At 43.4% G+C, this 13,674-nt stretch overlaps 1 protein-coding gene across 1 annotated transcript in view; it reads left to right on the top strand.

Moving 5' to 3' along the window:
• ENOX2 (ecto-NOX disulfide-thiol exchanger 2) overlaps positions 1 to 1,837 on the top strand; it is a 279,607-nt gene extending 277,770 nt beyond the window's left edge. The window contains exon 14 of the mRNA XM_055338230.1: positions 1,222 to 1,837. Coding sequence (XP_055194205.1) covers positions 1,222 to 1,242 — 21 coding nt within the window. The 3' untranslated portion in view covers positions 1,243 to 1,837. The remainder of the gene's footprint in view (positions 1 to 1,221) is intronic.
• The last annotated feature ends 11,837 nt before the right edge of the window (positions 1,838 to 13,674 follow it).

The following is a 13,674-nucleotide window of genomic DNA, read 5'->3' as shown; positions in this document are numbered from 1 at the left end:
TATATCATGCTTTAAAGTGTTTTCAGAGCAACTGTGTACACAGACATTATGTCATCTGATCTTAACACTAGCAGAGGTGGATGGCTCTCTCACCATTATTGCAGCAAAGGAAAACAAGCATCAGAAGGATGAGGAGCCATACCCTAGGTCACACAACTAAGTGGATGGTGGAGCTGTGATTAAAATGTAGGATCCCCGAGTCCTCCCAATGTCCACTCCACTTCATCTTCAGCCTCTGACTAGTATGGTTGAGAGAATGGAAAGTAGGGGTCCTTAACAATTTTTTGTGCCATGACCCCTTAGGATGTCTGATGAAGTCTATGAACCCCTTATCAGAATAACAGTTTTAAATGCATGGGAAAAATACAAAGGAAACCAACCATATTGAAGTAATAATAGTTAGCAAAACACATTTGTGACATGGTGACTTATGTGCTCCTTTAACACATTAAATAGCAATACGTAATGACAGGCCTAATAACTACTATAATTTTGAAATAGTGATAAATGCAAATATTTCAAGAAATCTGGGATAATTTATGATACAATGGTATCTGTGATACTGGTGAAAAATTCACAGATACCATGAACCCCTCTGTACTTTGTTGCCAACATTTGTAATGGAAGAAAATGCTACATTTCAGTTAGAGGTTAGTGAAAATCTAAGTCTAATATTTCTATCCAAGTTCACATGCTTCCTAAATTCTACCCGATCTCAAGGTTGATGAAATGCAAAGTGAGAGCCCCCAAAGTGGGGCTAGGATTAATTTCAGTAAATATGTTAATATTTATAAATTACTTAGAACAGTGCCCATCATATAGTAAGCTCTCTATATATTCATTCAATAGAAACGCATTTTAGATGATGAATTTTATACATGATAGAGAAACTAATTCTTTGCCCAATTAGAAATAATGAAACGCTAAGGCAATGTGTAAATAGCAGGAAGGTCCCTCAAGTGAAGAAGTAACAGATGAGCTTCAGTATGAGCAAATACAAAATACTGAATTTAGGAGAAAATGATCCAAATGCTATTCACAAGATGTAAGTCTCCAAACTATCAGTTCTGGCACAGGAAAAGGATCTGGGAGTTGCTGGAGAGAAGTCCCTGAGGACATCTGTCCAATGTGTGGTTGGAATCATAAAAAGGCAACAAATTCTAAACATGATTTAAAAAATAGAAACAAAGTATGACATTATATTATGCCCTTTTTTAACAGGTTTTGTACCCACACCAGTAAAACAGTGTGTTTCATGTGGCTGGGCCTCAATACCTGAAACTCAACATTTCAATTCACATGCTGCTCACGTGCTTAGTCTGTCCAAGACACTGCCAGCCAACAGCGGATGCAAGGATGAATATGACATATTGAAAAGAAGAGCAAAGAATCAAGAGTGTGGGTGTGTTTTAATACATTAATGAACATGTTCTACTCTCTAGACCAGAACCATATAGTCTGGGAGAGAAAAACTTGGAATGTTGAATTCAGTGTTTTCCACATAATAAGCGCTCTCTCTCTCTCTTTCTCTCTCTCTCTCTTTCTCTCTCTCTCTTATTCTTGGCAGCATTTGGTAAAACCAGTATTACAATCATGCCTTGTTTATTCAGCAAGAGAAAACATCTGAGAATTTAAGTGAATTCACCACGTAACTGAAACACCTTCCAGTACCAATTTTTTTTACTCATTTTAAATGAGAACATTTCTAAGATATTTTACATCATTTCCTGTGCTGTTAAACAGAGGGTTCTAGACCTGTCCTGACCTTGCTGTAATGACTCCAAATGGCCACTAAGGACATTAATTATAATTATAATGTCTTCTGGGAAAGCACATTCTTCCCACTAATTCAACAGCACAAAGAACAGTGAAAGGACTGATTCTTGATAAACATCGTTCCTCATTAGCAGGGCTATTACTCTGAATCTCAACTGTCTAAGGGGCCAAAGGTATCTACTTCTGCTGTCCAAGCTCTGCCCAAATATACTAGTAAGAAATATGACCATGAAAAGGCAACTTGGTTTATTAGGCAGCCACGTCAGGAGAACTGGAATTCTTGGTTCTGTTACTAACCCTGAAACATTAGGCAAGTCATTCAAACTCTGAGTCCCATGAGTGAGACAGCAGGAGAGGGGATACTGGTGGTGCTAACTAGATTTCTCTTTCTCACCTAACAGAACCCAGTAGGGTCATGATACAGCTTTCCCCACATTCCAAAAGTTCATTTTATGCCACTTTGCTTTTACAAAAGACCTACATTAGTACTGTTTTCACTAAGTGAAAGAAATCCGAAGTGGATTTTCCCTTTTCTTAAATAAACGGTAATTGCTTTTTGCTTTCCATCATTTCAGCTTATGCATGTTTCTTTTTTTTATAATAAATCTATTTTTATTGGTGTTCAGTTTGCCAACATACAGAATAACACCCAGTGCTCATCCCATCAAGTGCCCACCTCAGTGCCCATCACCCATTCACCCCCACCCCCCGCCCTCCTCCCCTTCCCCCACCCCTAGTTCATTTCCCAGAGTTAGAAGTCTTTATGTTCTGTCTCCCTTTCTGATATTTCCCACACATTTCTTCTCCCTTCCCTTATATTCCCTTTCACTATTATTTATATTCCCCAAATGAATGAGAACATATGTTTGTCCTTCTCTGATTACTTACTTCACTCAGCATAATAGCCTCCAGTTCCATCCACGTTGAAGCAAATGGTGGGTATTTGTCGTTTCTAATGGCTGAGTAATATTCCATTGTATACATAAACCACATCTTCTTTATCCATTCATCTTTCGATGGACACTGAGGCTCTTTCCACAGTTCGGCTATTGTGGACATTGCTGCTAGAAACATCGGGGTGCAGGTGTCCCAGCGTTTCATTGCATCTGCATCTTTGGGGTAAATCCCCAACAGTGCAATTGCTGGGTCGTAGGGCAGGTCTATTTTTAAGTCTTTGAGGAACCTCCACACAGTTTTCCAGAGTGGCTGCACCAGTTCACATTCCCACCAACAGTGTAAGAGGGTTCCCTTTTCTCCGCATCCTCTCCAACATTTGTGGTTTCCTGCCTTGTTCATTTTCCCCATTCTCACTGGTGTGAGGTGGTATCTCATTGTGGTTTTGATTTGTATTTCCCTGATGGCAAGTGATGCAGAGCATTTTCTCATGTGCATGTTGGCCATGTCTATGTCTTCCTCTGTGAGATTTCATGTCTTTTGCCCATTTCATGATTGGATTGTTTGTTTCTTTGGTGTTGAGTTTAATAAGTTCTTTATAGATCTTGGAAACTAGCCCTTTATCTGATAGGTCATTTGCAAATATCTTCTCCCATTATGTAGGTTGTCTTTTAGTTTTGTTGACTGTATCCTTTGCTGTGCAAAAGCTTCTTATCTTGATGAAGTTCATTTTTGCTTTTCTTTCTTTTGCCTTCGTGGACGTATCTTGCAAGAAGTTACTGTGGCCGAGTTAAAAAAGGGTGTTGCCTGTGTTCTCCTCTAGGATTTTGATGGACTCTTGTCTCACATTTAGATCTTTCATCCATTTTGAGTTTATCTTTGTGTCTGGTGAAAGAGAGTGGTCTAGTTTCATTCTTCTGCATGTGGATGTCCAATTTTCCCAGCACCATTTATTGAAGAGACTGTCTTTCTTCCAGTGGATCGTCTTCCCTCCTTTATCGAATATTAGTTGACCATAAAGTTCAGGGTCCACTTCTGGGTTCTCTATTCTGTTCCATTGATCGATGTGTCTGTTTTTGTGCCAGTACCACACTGTCTTGATGACCACAGCTTTGTAGTACAACCTGAAATCTGGCATTGTGATGCCCCCAGATATGGTTTTCTTTTTTAAAATTCCCCTGGCTATTCGGGGTCTTTTCTGATTCCACACAAATCTTGAAATAATTTGTTCTAACTCTCTGAAGAAAGTCCATGGTATTTTGATAGGGATTGCATTAAACGTGTAAATTGCCCTGGGTAACATTGACATTTTCACAATATTAATTCTGCCAATCCAAGAGCATGGAATATTTTTCCATCTCTTTGTGTCTTCCTCAATGTCTTTTTTTCTCAATTTCTTTCAAAAGCGTTCTGTAGTTTTAGGGTATAGATCCTTTACCTCTTTGGTTAGGTTTATTCCTAGGTATCTTATGCTTTTGGGTGCAATTGTAAATGGGATTGACTCCTTAATTTCTCTTTCTTCAGTCTCATTGTTAGTGTATAGAAATGCCATTGATTTCTGGGCATAGATTTTGTATCCTGCCACGCTACCAAATTGCTGTATGAGTTCTAGCAATCTTGGGGTGGAGGCTTTTGGGTTTTCTATGTAGAGTATCATGTCATCGGCGAAGAAGGAGAGTTTGACTTCTTCTTTGCCAATTTGAATGCCTTTAATGTCTTTTTGTTATCTGATTGCTGAGGCTAGGACTTCCAGTACTATGTTGAATAGCAGTGGTGAGAGTGGACATCCCTGTCTTGTTCCTGATCTTAGGGGAAAGGCCCCCAGTGCTTCCCCATTGAGAATGATATTTGCTGTGGGCTTTTTGTAGATGGCTTTTAAGATGTCGAGGAATGTTCCCTCTATCCCTACACTCTGAAGAGTTTTGATCAAGAATGGATGCTGTATTTTGTCAAATGCTTTCTCTGCATCTAATGAGAGGATCATATGGTTCTCGGTTTTTCTCTTGCTGATATGATGAATCACATTGATTGTTTTACGAGTGTTGAACCAGCCTTGTGTCCCGGGGATAAATCCTACTTGGTCATGGTGAATAATTTTCTTAATGTGTTGTTGGATCCTATTGGCTAGTATCTTGTTGAGAATTTTTGCATCCATGTTCATCAGGGATATTGGTCTGTAATTCTCCTTTTTGGTGGGGTCTTTGTCTGGTTTTGGAATTAAGGTGATGCTGGCCTCATAGCACGAATTTGGAAGTACTCCATCGCTTTCTATCTTTCCAAACAGCTTTAGTAGAATAGGTATGATTTCTTCTTTAAACGTTTGATAGAATTCCCCTGGGAAGCCATCTGGCCCTGGATCTTGTGTCTTGGGAGGTTTTTGATGACTTCTTCAATTTCCTCCCTGGTTATTGGCCTGTTCAGGTTTTCTATTTCTTCCTGTTCCAGTTTTGGTAGTTTGTGGCTTTCCAGAAATGCGTCCATTTCTTCTAGATTGCCTAATTTATTGGCGTAGAGCTGTTCATAATATGTTTTTAAAATCGTTTGTATTTCCTTGGTGTTGGTAGTGATCTCTCCTTTCTCATTCATGATTTTATTAATTTGAGTCTTCTCTCTCTTCTTTTTAATAAGGTTGGCTAATGGTTTATCTATCTTATTAATTCTTTCAAGAACCAACTCCTGGTTTTGTTGATCTGTTCCACAGTTCTTCTGGTGTCGATTTCGTTGAGTTCTGCTCAAATTTTAATTAACTCTCTTCTTCTGCTGGGCGTCGGGTCCATTTCCTGTTTTTTTCCTCTAGCTCCTTTATGTGTAAGGTTAGCTTTTGTATTTGAGTTCTTTCCAGTTTTTGAATGGATGCTTGTATTGCGATGTATTTCCCCCTCAGGACTGCTTTTGCTGCATCCCAAAGATTTATTTTATTTTATTTATTTATGATAGGCACACAGTGAGAGAGAGAGAGAGGCAGAGACACAGGCAGAGGGAGAAGCAGGCTCCATGCACCGGGAGCCCGATGTGGGATTCGATCCCGGGTCTCCAGGATCGCGCCCCGGGCCAAAGGCAGGCGCCAAACCGCTCCGCCACCCAGGGATCCCGTCATCCCAATGATTTTGAATGGTTGTATCTTCATTCTCATTAGTTTCCATGAATCTTTTTAATTCTTCCTTAATTTCCTGGTTGACCCTTTCATCTTTTAGAAGGATGGTCCTTAACCTCCACGTGTTTGAGGTCCTTCCAAACTTCTTGTTGTGATTTAGTTCTAATTTCAAGGCATTATGGTCTGAGAATCTGCAGGGAACGATCCCAATCTTTTGGTATCGGTTCAGACCCGATTTGTGACCCAGTATGTGGTCTATTCTGGAGAAAGTTCCATGTGCACTTGAGAAGAATGTGTATTTAGTTGAGTTTGGATGTAAAGTTCTGTAGATATCTGTGAAATCCACCTGGTCCAGTGTATCATTTAAAGCTCTCGTTTCTTTGGAGATCTTGTGCTTAGAAGACCTATTTAGTATAGAAAGAGCTAGATTGAAGTCACCAAGTATAACTGTGTTATTATCTAAGTACTTCTTCACTTTGGTTATTAATTGATTTAAATATTTGGGAGCTCCCACATTCGGGGCATATATATTGAGGATTGTTAAGTCCTCTTGTTGGATAGATCCTTTAAGTATGAGATAGTGTCCCTCTTCATCTCTCACTACAGTCTTCGGGGTAAATTTTAGTTTATCTGATATAAGGATGGCCACCCCTGCTTTCTTTTGAGGACCATTTGAATGGTAAATGGTTCTCCAACCTTTTATTTTCAGGTTGGAGGTGTCCTTCTGTCTAAAATGAGTCTCTTGTGGACAGCAAATAGATGGGTCCTGCTTTTTTATCCAGTCTGAAACCCTGCGCCTTTTGATGGGGTCATTAAGCCCATTCACGTTCAGAGTTACTATTGAAAGATATGAGTTTCGTGTCATCATGATATCTATTCAGTCCTTGTTTTGTGGATTGTTCCACTGAACTTCTTCTTAAAGGGGAATTTTAAGAGTCCCCCTTAAAATTTCTTGCAGAGCTCGTTTGGAGGTCACATGTTCTTTCAGTTCCTGCCTGTCTTGGAAGCTCTTTATCTCTCCTTCCATTTTGAATGAGAGCCTTGCTGGATAAAGTATTCTTGGCTGCATGTTCTTCTCATTTAGGACCCTGAATATATCCTGCCAGCCCTTTCTGGCCTGCCAGGTCTCTGTGGAGAGGTCTGCTGTTACCCTAATACTCTTCCCCATAAAGGTCAAGGATTTCTTGTCTCTTGCTGCTTTAAGGATCTTCTCTTTATCTTTGGAATTTGCAAGCTTAACTATTAGATGTCGAGGCGTTGAATGGTTTTTATTGATTTTAGGGGGGGGCGGAATCTCTCTATGTCCTGGATCTGAATGCCTGTTTCTCTTCCCAGATTAGTAAAATTTTCAGCTAGGATTTGTTCAAATACATATTCTGGTCCTCTGGCCCTTTCGGCGCCCTCGGGAACCCCAATTAAACGTAGGTTTTTCTTCCTCAGGCTGTTGTTTATTTGCCTTAATCTATCCTCATGGTCTTTTAATTGTCTCTTTTTTCCTCAGTTTCCCTCTTTGCCATCAACTTGTCTTCTCTGTCACTCACTCGTTCTTCCACCTCGTTAACCCTCGTCGTTAGGACCTCTAGTTTGGATTGCATCTCATTCAATTGATTTTTAATTTCTGCCTGATTGGATCTAAATTCTGCAGTCATGAAGTCTCGTGAGTCCTTTATGCTTTTTTCTAGAGCCACCAGTAGCTGTATAATGGTGCTTCTGAATTGGCTTTCTGACATTGAATTGTAATCCAGATTTTGTAACTCTGTGGGAGAGAGGGCTGTTTCTGATTCTTTCTTTTGAGGTGAGGTTTTCCTTCTAGTCATTTTGCTCAGTGCAGAGTGGTCAAAAACAAGTTGTATTAGGAAAAGGAGAAAAAGAGAGGAGAGAAAGAAGGAAAGAAAAGAGAAAAAAAGAAAAAAGGAAGAAAAAATAAAAAAGAAAGAAAAAGAAAGGAAAAAAAGGGTGGGGGAAGCAAACAGAAATCAAAAAGCAAAAACAAAAAAACAAAAAACACGGGGGAGTATCTTCTGATTCTGTAGACTTTAAGTCCCTTGACTTCCCCTGGAACTTGTCCGTCTAGCTGGTGTTCTGGGGGAGGGGCCTGCTGTGCTGATTTTCAGGTGTTAGCACTTGGGGGAGCTGCTCTGCCCCCTGCCTGGTGCAGGGCTCAGTGGGGGTTGTTTACCCCGTGAGGCCCCAGGAGGAACAACCGCAGTGGCGGTGGCCAGCTCTCCGGAGCCCTGGAGTCAGCTCCCACAGGAACTACGGAGCTCTCAGTCTTCAGGGGCCTGGGGGCTCCGGGGTGGGGCCGCTGATCTGCTCAGCTCCGGGCACGAGCGTCCTTGCGGTCCTGGGCCCTCCCGGCCTCTGCCTGTCTCGGGGGGAGGCCGGATCCTGGGCTGTGCCCCCCTCTGCGGAGCCTCTCGAACCCTTCCAAGCTGCTCCCGGCCGCGCAGCCCCCTCCGCACGGAGCCTCTTCCTCTGCGGGAGCCGCCGCCGCCGAGCTGCTCCTGGAGCCGCGCAGCCCCCTCCGCGGAGCCGCCGCCCGAGCCCCTCCGAGCTGCTCCGGGCCCCGCCGTGCGCGCTGCAGCCCTTAGGGAGCTCGGCGCACTCTCCCGGGGCGCAGGTGTCTGTTAGTGTCCCCGGGAGCCCGAGGGCATCCCCGCCCTCCTGGGTCCTGCTCCAACTCCCTGCGAGCCCCTTTCCGCCCGTCCGGGAAGGTTGGTGCAGCTCCTGCTCCTCCGGGACGGGGCTCTCCTGTCCTGGGGACACTCGCCCCGGCCTCAGCCCGGCTCCTTGCAGGGCCCCTCCCCCTCGGAGGCCTTTTGTTTCTTTTATTTCTTTTCCCCCGTCTTCCTGCCTTGATAGAAGCGCCAACTCTTCTCACTGTAGCATTCCAGCTGGTCTCTCTTTAAATCTCAGGCCGAATTCGTAGATTTTCAGGATGATTTGAAGGTTATCTAGGTAATTTGGTGTGGACAGGTGATTTGGGGACCCTACTCTTCTGCCATCTTGCCCCTCCCTCTTATGCACGGTTTCATAGGAATGCTCTACTTTCAGGTAACAGGGGAAACCTGTCCGGTCCACCAGCCCGTGGTGGCTGAGGTTGATGAACATTGTGTCGTGGCCAGGGTTCAGAAAATGAATCTGCAGTGCTCTCAAACCAGCAAGCCAGTGGCAGTGCAGGACCTGTGGCCCGCCGGAGTCCTGAGAGACAAGGGTGCAGAGAGATGCAGGTAGAGAAAGACTTTGCTGCTTCCATCTGCCCATATGAGCCTTCGAGCAATCGTACTCACTTTTTGTGCCCCCACTTGGTCCATGACTCCCTCCTTCTTCACTTAGCAGAGCACGTGAGGACAAAGTAAAATCATTCCCTTCCATCCATAATAAGACTGTCTAGGGCGGCCTGAGTGTAAGAGTCTGGGTCCTTCAGCAACAGCTGCTTTAGTTGCTGCCCATCCTTGAGGCTGTCCTCAGTAAAGGGGACTTGTTAAGCCAATTGGACTCCCAAGTCAGGCTGCTCTTGCCACACTGACTCATGGTGATGGTGGGTGGAAATTAAAACATCTCAGCTCGTGTGACTCACATAAAGGCTATTGGTCCAGAAGTGCATACACTCTCGAGAAGGATTCAGGGGCTCCTTTACTTCTTCGTTTGTCTCTGAAACATCAAGATCACTTTACATGGCATCAACATACACACTGGTTCCCTAGGGATGATACCCTGGATGCACAGGCTACAGATCCTAAGAAGCACAAATGCCTTCCAAGTTCCCTTTCCATCTCTCAGTGTCCTGTTGGGTTCCTGCTGAGTGAATAATACCCACCTCAGCGTCTGATAGCTAATCTCAAGGGCTATTGCCCTTCCTGGCCCTAAGAGCCTCCCCTGGCTGGCAGCACTGCACTGGGAGTGCTGCGGTGACATCTGCTCACGCCAAAGCTGGGAGCTGAGATACAATCAATTTCACTTGGTTACAGGCAGCTGCTTCATGGCACTTACAGACCTCCTGGCACTTGCTCAAGGCCAAGGCAGGCATGTTGTTCTTCTCGCTGCCCCAGGGCAGCAGCATTACAGGTAGTCAAGGGGGCCATCTTTAGGATACCACTCTGCCCAGGAAGAAAGGGAATAGCAACATCTCAGCCAAGGGTCACAAGGCAGGCAGGATTCGCTGAGTCCCTTGGTTCAGAAAATTCCTTAAAAACTCCCAGAAAAAAAGGGAAAAGATAAACAAAAATGAAAATGAATACAAAAGTTTATGCTGTCCTGAGCATAAGAAACAGGCACATCCTCTCTGCTGGTGGGAATATAAACGGTAAAACTTTCAGAAGGGAGAAGCCTTAAAAAAAGAAAGTACAGTCAAAGGATATTCTAACAAGTCTACTTCTAGAAATCTGCCCCTAGAGAAATAAGCAGAGAAAAGGGCTAAGATGAATGTAATGAGGATATTTAATAGTGAGCAAGTGCAAACAATCCAGATGTCCAAAATAATGGCTAAGAGAATACCATGAAGACATGAAAACTGATGTTGATTTGGGAAATATTCATGATATGGTATCCAATGCTATCATGGGAAAAATCATGATATGCTTATTGTTGACTGGGAAAAGCAGGATATTTCATATATGGACAGCATAAGTTTTGCTTAAAATAAGTAAATATATATGTATATGTATGTGTTTGTGGACACACGTGCAAGAACAGACTAATACCAAACTGCTAGCAGTGACTGTCTCCAGATGGTAGGTAGACACAGAGGGCTTTTTTCTATGCTGTTCTGTTTTCCAAATGTATTTTATTGAATATGCATTTACTTTTATAGTCAGAAAAAAAAAGTTATTGAAAGAATGTCTATAGGCAGAAGCAGGAAAAAACTTAGCTATTAGATTGTAACAGTAACAGAGGCTCAAAGCCTTCGAGTCAAGCAGCCATGTAGCCCTTCTCTCCCTCCGGGGGTGTCTATTTTCAGATTAAACATCTCCTCTCTCTTTGTCATGTTTGCTTCTTATCTGTGGGCAGCCTAGGAACCCCATCATCAAACCTCTAAAGAACACAGAGTTGGGATCCCTGGGTGGCGCAGGGGTTTAGCGCCTGCCTTTGGCCCAGGGCGCGATCCTGGAGACCCGGGATCGAGTCCCACATCAGGCTCCCGGTGCATGGAGCCTGTTTCTCCCTCTGCCTGTGTCTCTGCCTCTCTCTCTCTCTCTCTCTCTCTCTCTCTCTCTGTGTGTGTGTGTGTGTGTGTGTGACTATCATAAATAAATAAAAATTTAAAAAAAATAAATGAATAAAGAACACAGAGTTAAGTGAAAAATAATTGAGTAAAGAACTGAAAGTGAAATCAGAGAAAATCATTGGTCTGTGACTAAAATTTTTATTCCCAATTCTATAACCTTCGTATCCACTCCATTTCATACCATGTCCCAAAGCAAAACTCCTTAATAGGGCATTCTGGCCCCAGACTTGCTTTCTAACATGTTTCTTATTTCTACTCCCCTTCACATACTCACTTCTGCCTGACTGAATTCGCTGTGCTTCTCCATACATCCTCAAGTCCAAATACTACTCACTCTTCAAGGCCCAGGTCAAATGGTACCTCCTCCAGGAAGCCTTTCTGGATTCCTCCCACTCCCTCCCCATGTCGGAATGACCTCTCCCTTTCAAAGAGTTTTGCTATAAAGTGGAGCAGACCAGTGGGGCTGAAGCTGAAGAGGGAAATGGAACCAAAGAAAGGATTTTTTAAGATAGAAAAATGACACGATTATTGCACACTGTTGAGAATAATCAAGAAGATAGGGCAAATGATCAAGAAAGAAATTTCACAGGGTGAGTAAATGCACCAGAAAGAAGAAAGGCAAAATGCAAAGGAGAAAGCAAGGGCAAGGGAAAAGAAAGACGGAGAGAGAGCCAGAGAGAATTAAACTTTTCAAGTTGGGCATACAAAAGTGATCTTGTCCATTAGCTCTTTCTCTCTGCTGCAAAGACTGATAGTACAAATGTCAAGAGCAGAGAATCAGATTGCAAGGATACACGTCCTGAATCTGTGACTCTGGGCAAGCTACTCAACCTCCCTGTGCCTTGATGTCTTCATCTATAAAACGGGGATGATAACATTATCTTCCTCATTGGGTTGTTTTGAGGCATAAATAAAGTGTTTAAAGTGCGCAGAGTGTGATGGACATGTGAGCTATCATCATAACCAGGAATTATCAAAGGCCAGGAACCCCCCCACCCCCGGGCCTCAGAAACAACTGGACTGGAGCCACAGAAGGCCTCTGCATGTCTCCTGTCTCTATGTCTATCTGTCATATGACTTCATTCTTTCCTCTCACTACTATCACCAATAACTCCAGAGCTTCACAGTTTAACAAAGCCAGCTACTCAGGGAAGAGATCATTGAACTACCTTCTGATCTTAAATACAGGAACTAGGGGAAGGGACTCATTGGCCAACTTTATTCAAGTACCCAGACCAGGTGGCCTTGGGGCTAGTGCCATGTAAAACCATACACACTCCTGGGGGAACTGTGTAAGTAGATGGGGATGTTGAGCAGTGCCTAGGAGAAATAAGGTGACTGAAGTGTGGGGAGGGGAGGAGAGACTGAAAAAGATAGAAAAAGGAAGTGCTATGAGAGGCAAAGAAGAAGACAGTGAGATTGGAGTGATGTGGTCGCAAGTCACAGAATGCCAACATCCCCCAGAAGCTGGAAGAGGCAAGGAAAGCATTCCCCTTTTGATCCTCTGCAAGCAGCATGGCCCTACTGAAGCCTTGGCTTGAGCCTGGTGAGACTGATTTCAGATTTATGACTACAAAACTGAGAACAAATTTCTGATGTTTTAAACCAAAAATAAGAAAAAAGAGAAAAAAAGTGCTAGTCAGCCAGAACAGTAATTGCCACACCCTCCTCTCCCCATACCCTGCCTTAGTATCATCATCCAAGAAAGGGGAGCCCAGAGAAAGTATGAGGATTCCTTATGGAGATTCTGCTATTATAAAGAGGGTTCTCTCTGGTCCAGACCCTTGATAAAAATTGAAATCTGGGTGTTCAGAGCAAGGAACCTCCTAGCGTAGGGGGTCACAGGAGGCCTGTCTGCTGGTGTACTTGGTTCTCCTGGTCCCTTGATAAATTGCAGCCTGAGACCAGACCCCTAATCCTACCCTAGCCTGGAACATTTAGGCAAGACTGCCCACCTGAGGACTGATGGTTGTCTCTAGACCACTTGAGTCTGAAGGCTGATGAATATTCTATCCTCTTTTCCTGACCTCCCCATTTTGAGCAGCCTCTGCTGCTTGCATAAGCCTCCAAATTGTAAAACCAGTCTTATTTTTAAAGATTTTTATTTATTTATTCATGATAAAGAGAGAGAGAGGCAGAGACACAGGCAGAGGGAGAAACAGGCTCCATGCAGGGAGCCCGATGCAGGACACAATCCTAGGTCTCCAGGATCATGCCCTGGGCTGAAAGTGGCGCTAAACCACTGAACCACCTGGGCTGCCCATAAAACCACAGTCTTGCCAAGATCCAGGATATTGGGATGCCATCTGCACAGCATCTGCACAGCAGAGAAAAAGCAGCTGAAAGCCAGGGAGTCGAACAAGTGGCCATTAAAATTTGCTAGGCATAAGATGGCCAGGGCTTGCACTAGTGATGAAAATAGGACTGGAGAGGAAGAGAAAGATTTGAGAGACATTCCACATACAAAAAAAAAAAAAAGGATAAGTCGTCCCAGGAGCAAAACTTAGTTATGATTATCTAAGCAGGTACTAAAAAACATACAGCCTTTAGGTTGGTTGGGCCTCTGATCTAGAAGTCAGAATAACTTTTCCTTTTTTGTATGGTCTCTCTGATGCCTGATTTTCAGACACTGGTTACCCCGGCTTGGATAATTCCTTCCTTCCTTCCTTCCTTCCTTCCTTCC

Source organism: Nyctereutes procyonoides, unplaced genomic scaffold (genome assembly GCF_905146905.1).
Source record: "Nyctereutes procyonoides isolate TBG_1078 unplaced genomic scaffold, NYPRO_anot_genome, whole genome shotgun sequence".
NCBI lineage: Eukaryota > Metazoa > Chordata > Mammalia > Carnivora > Canidae > Nyctereutes > Nyctereutes procyonoides.
Note: the sequence above shows the minus strand (reverse complement) of the source record. Positions and strands in the feature narration are given on the sequence as shown.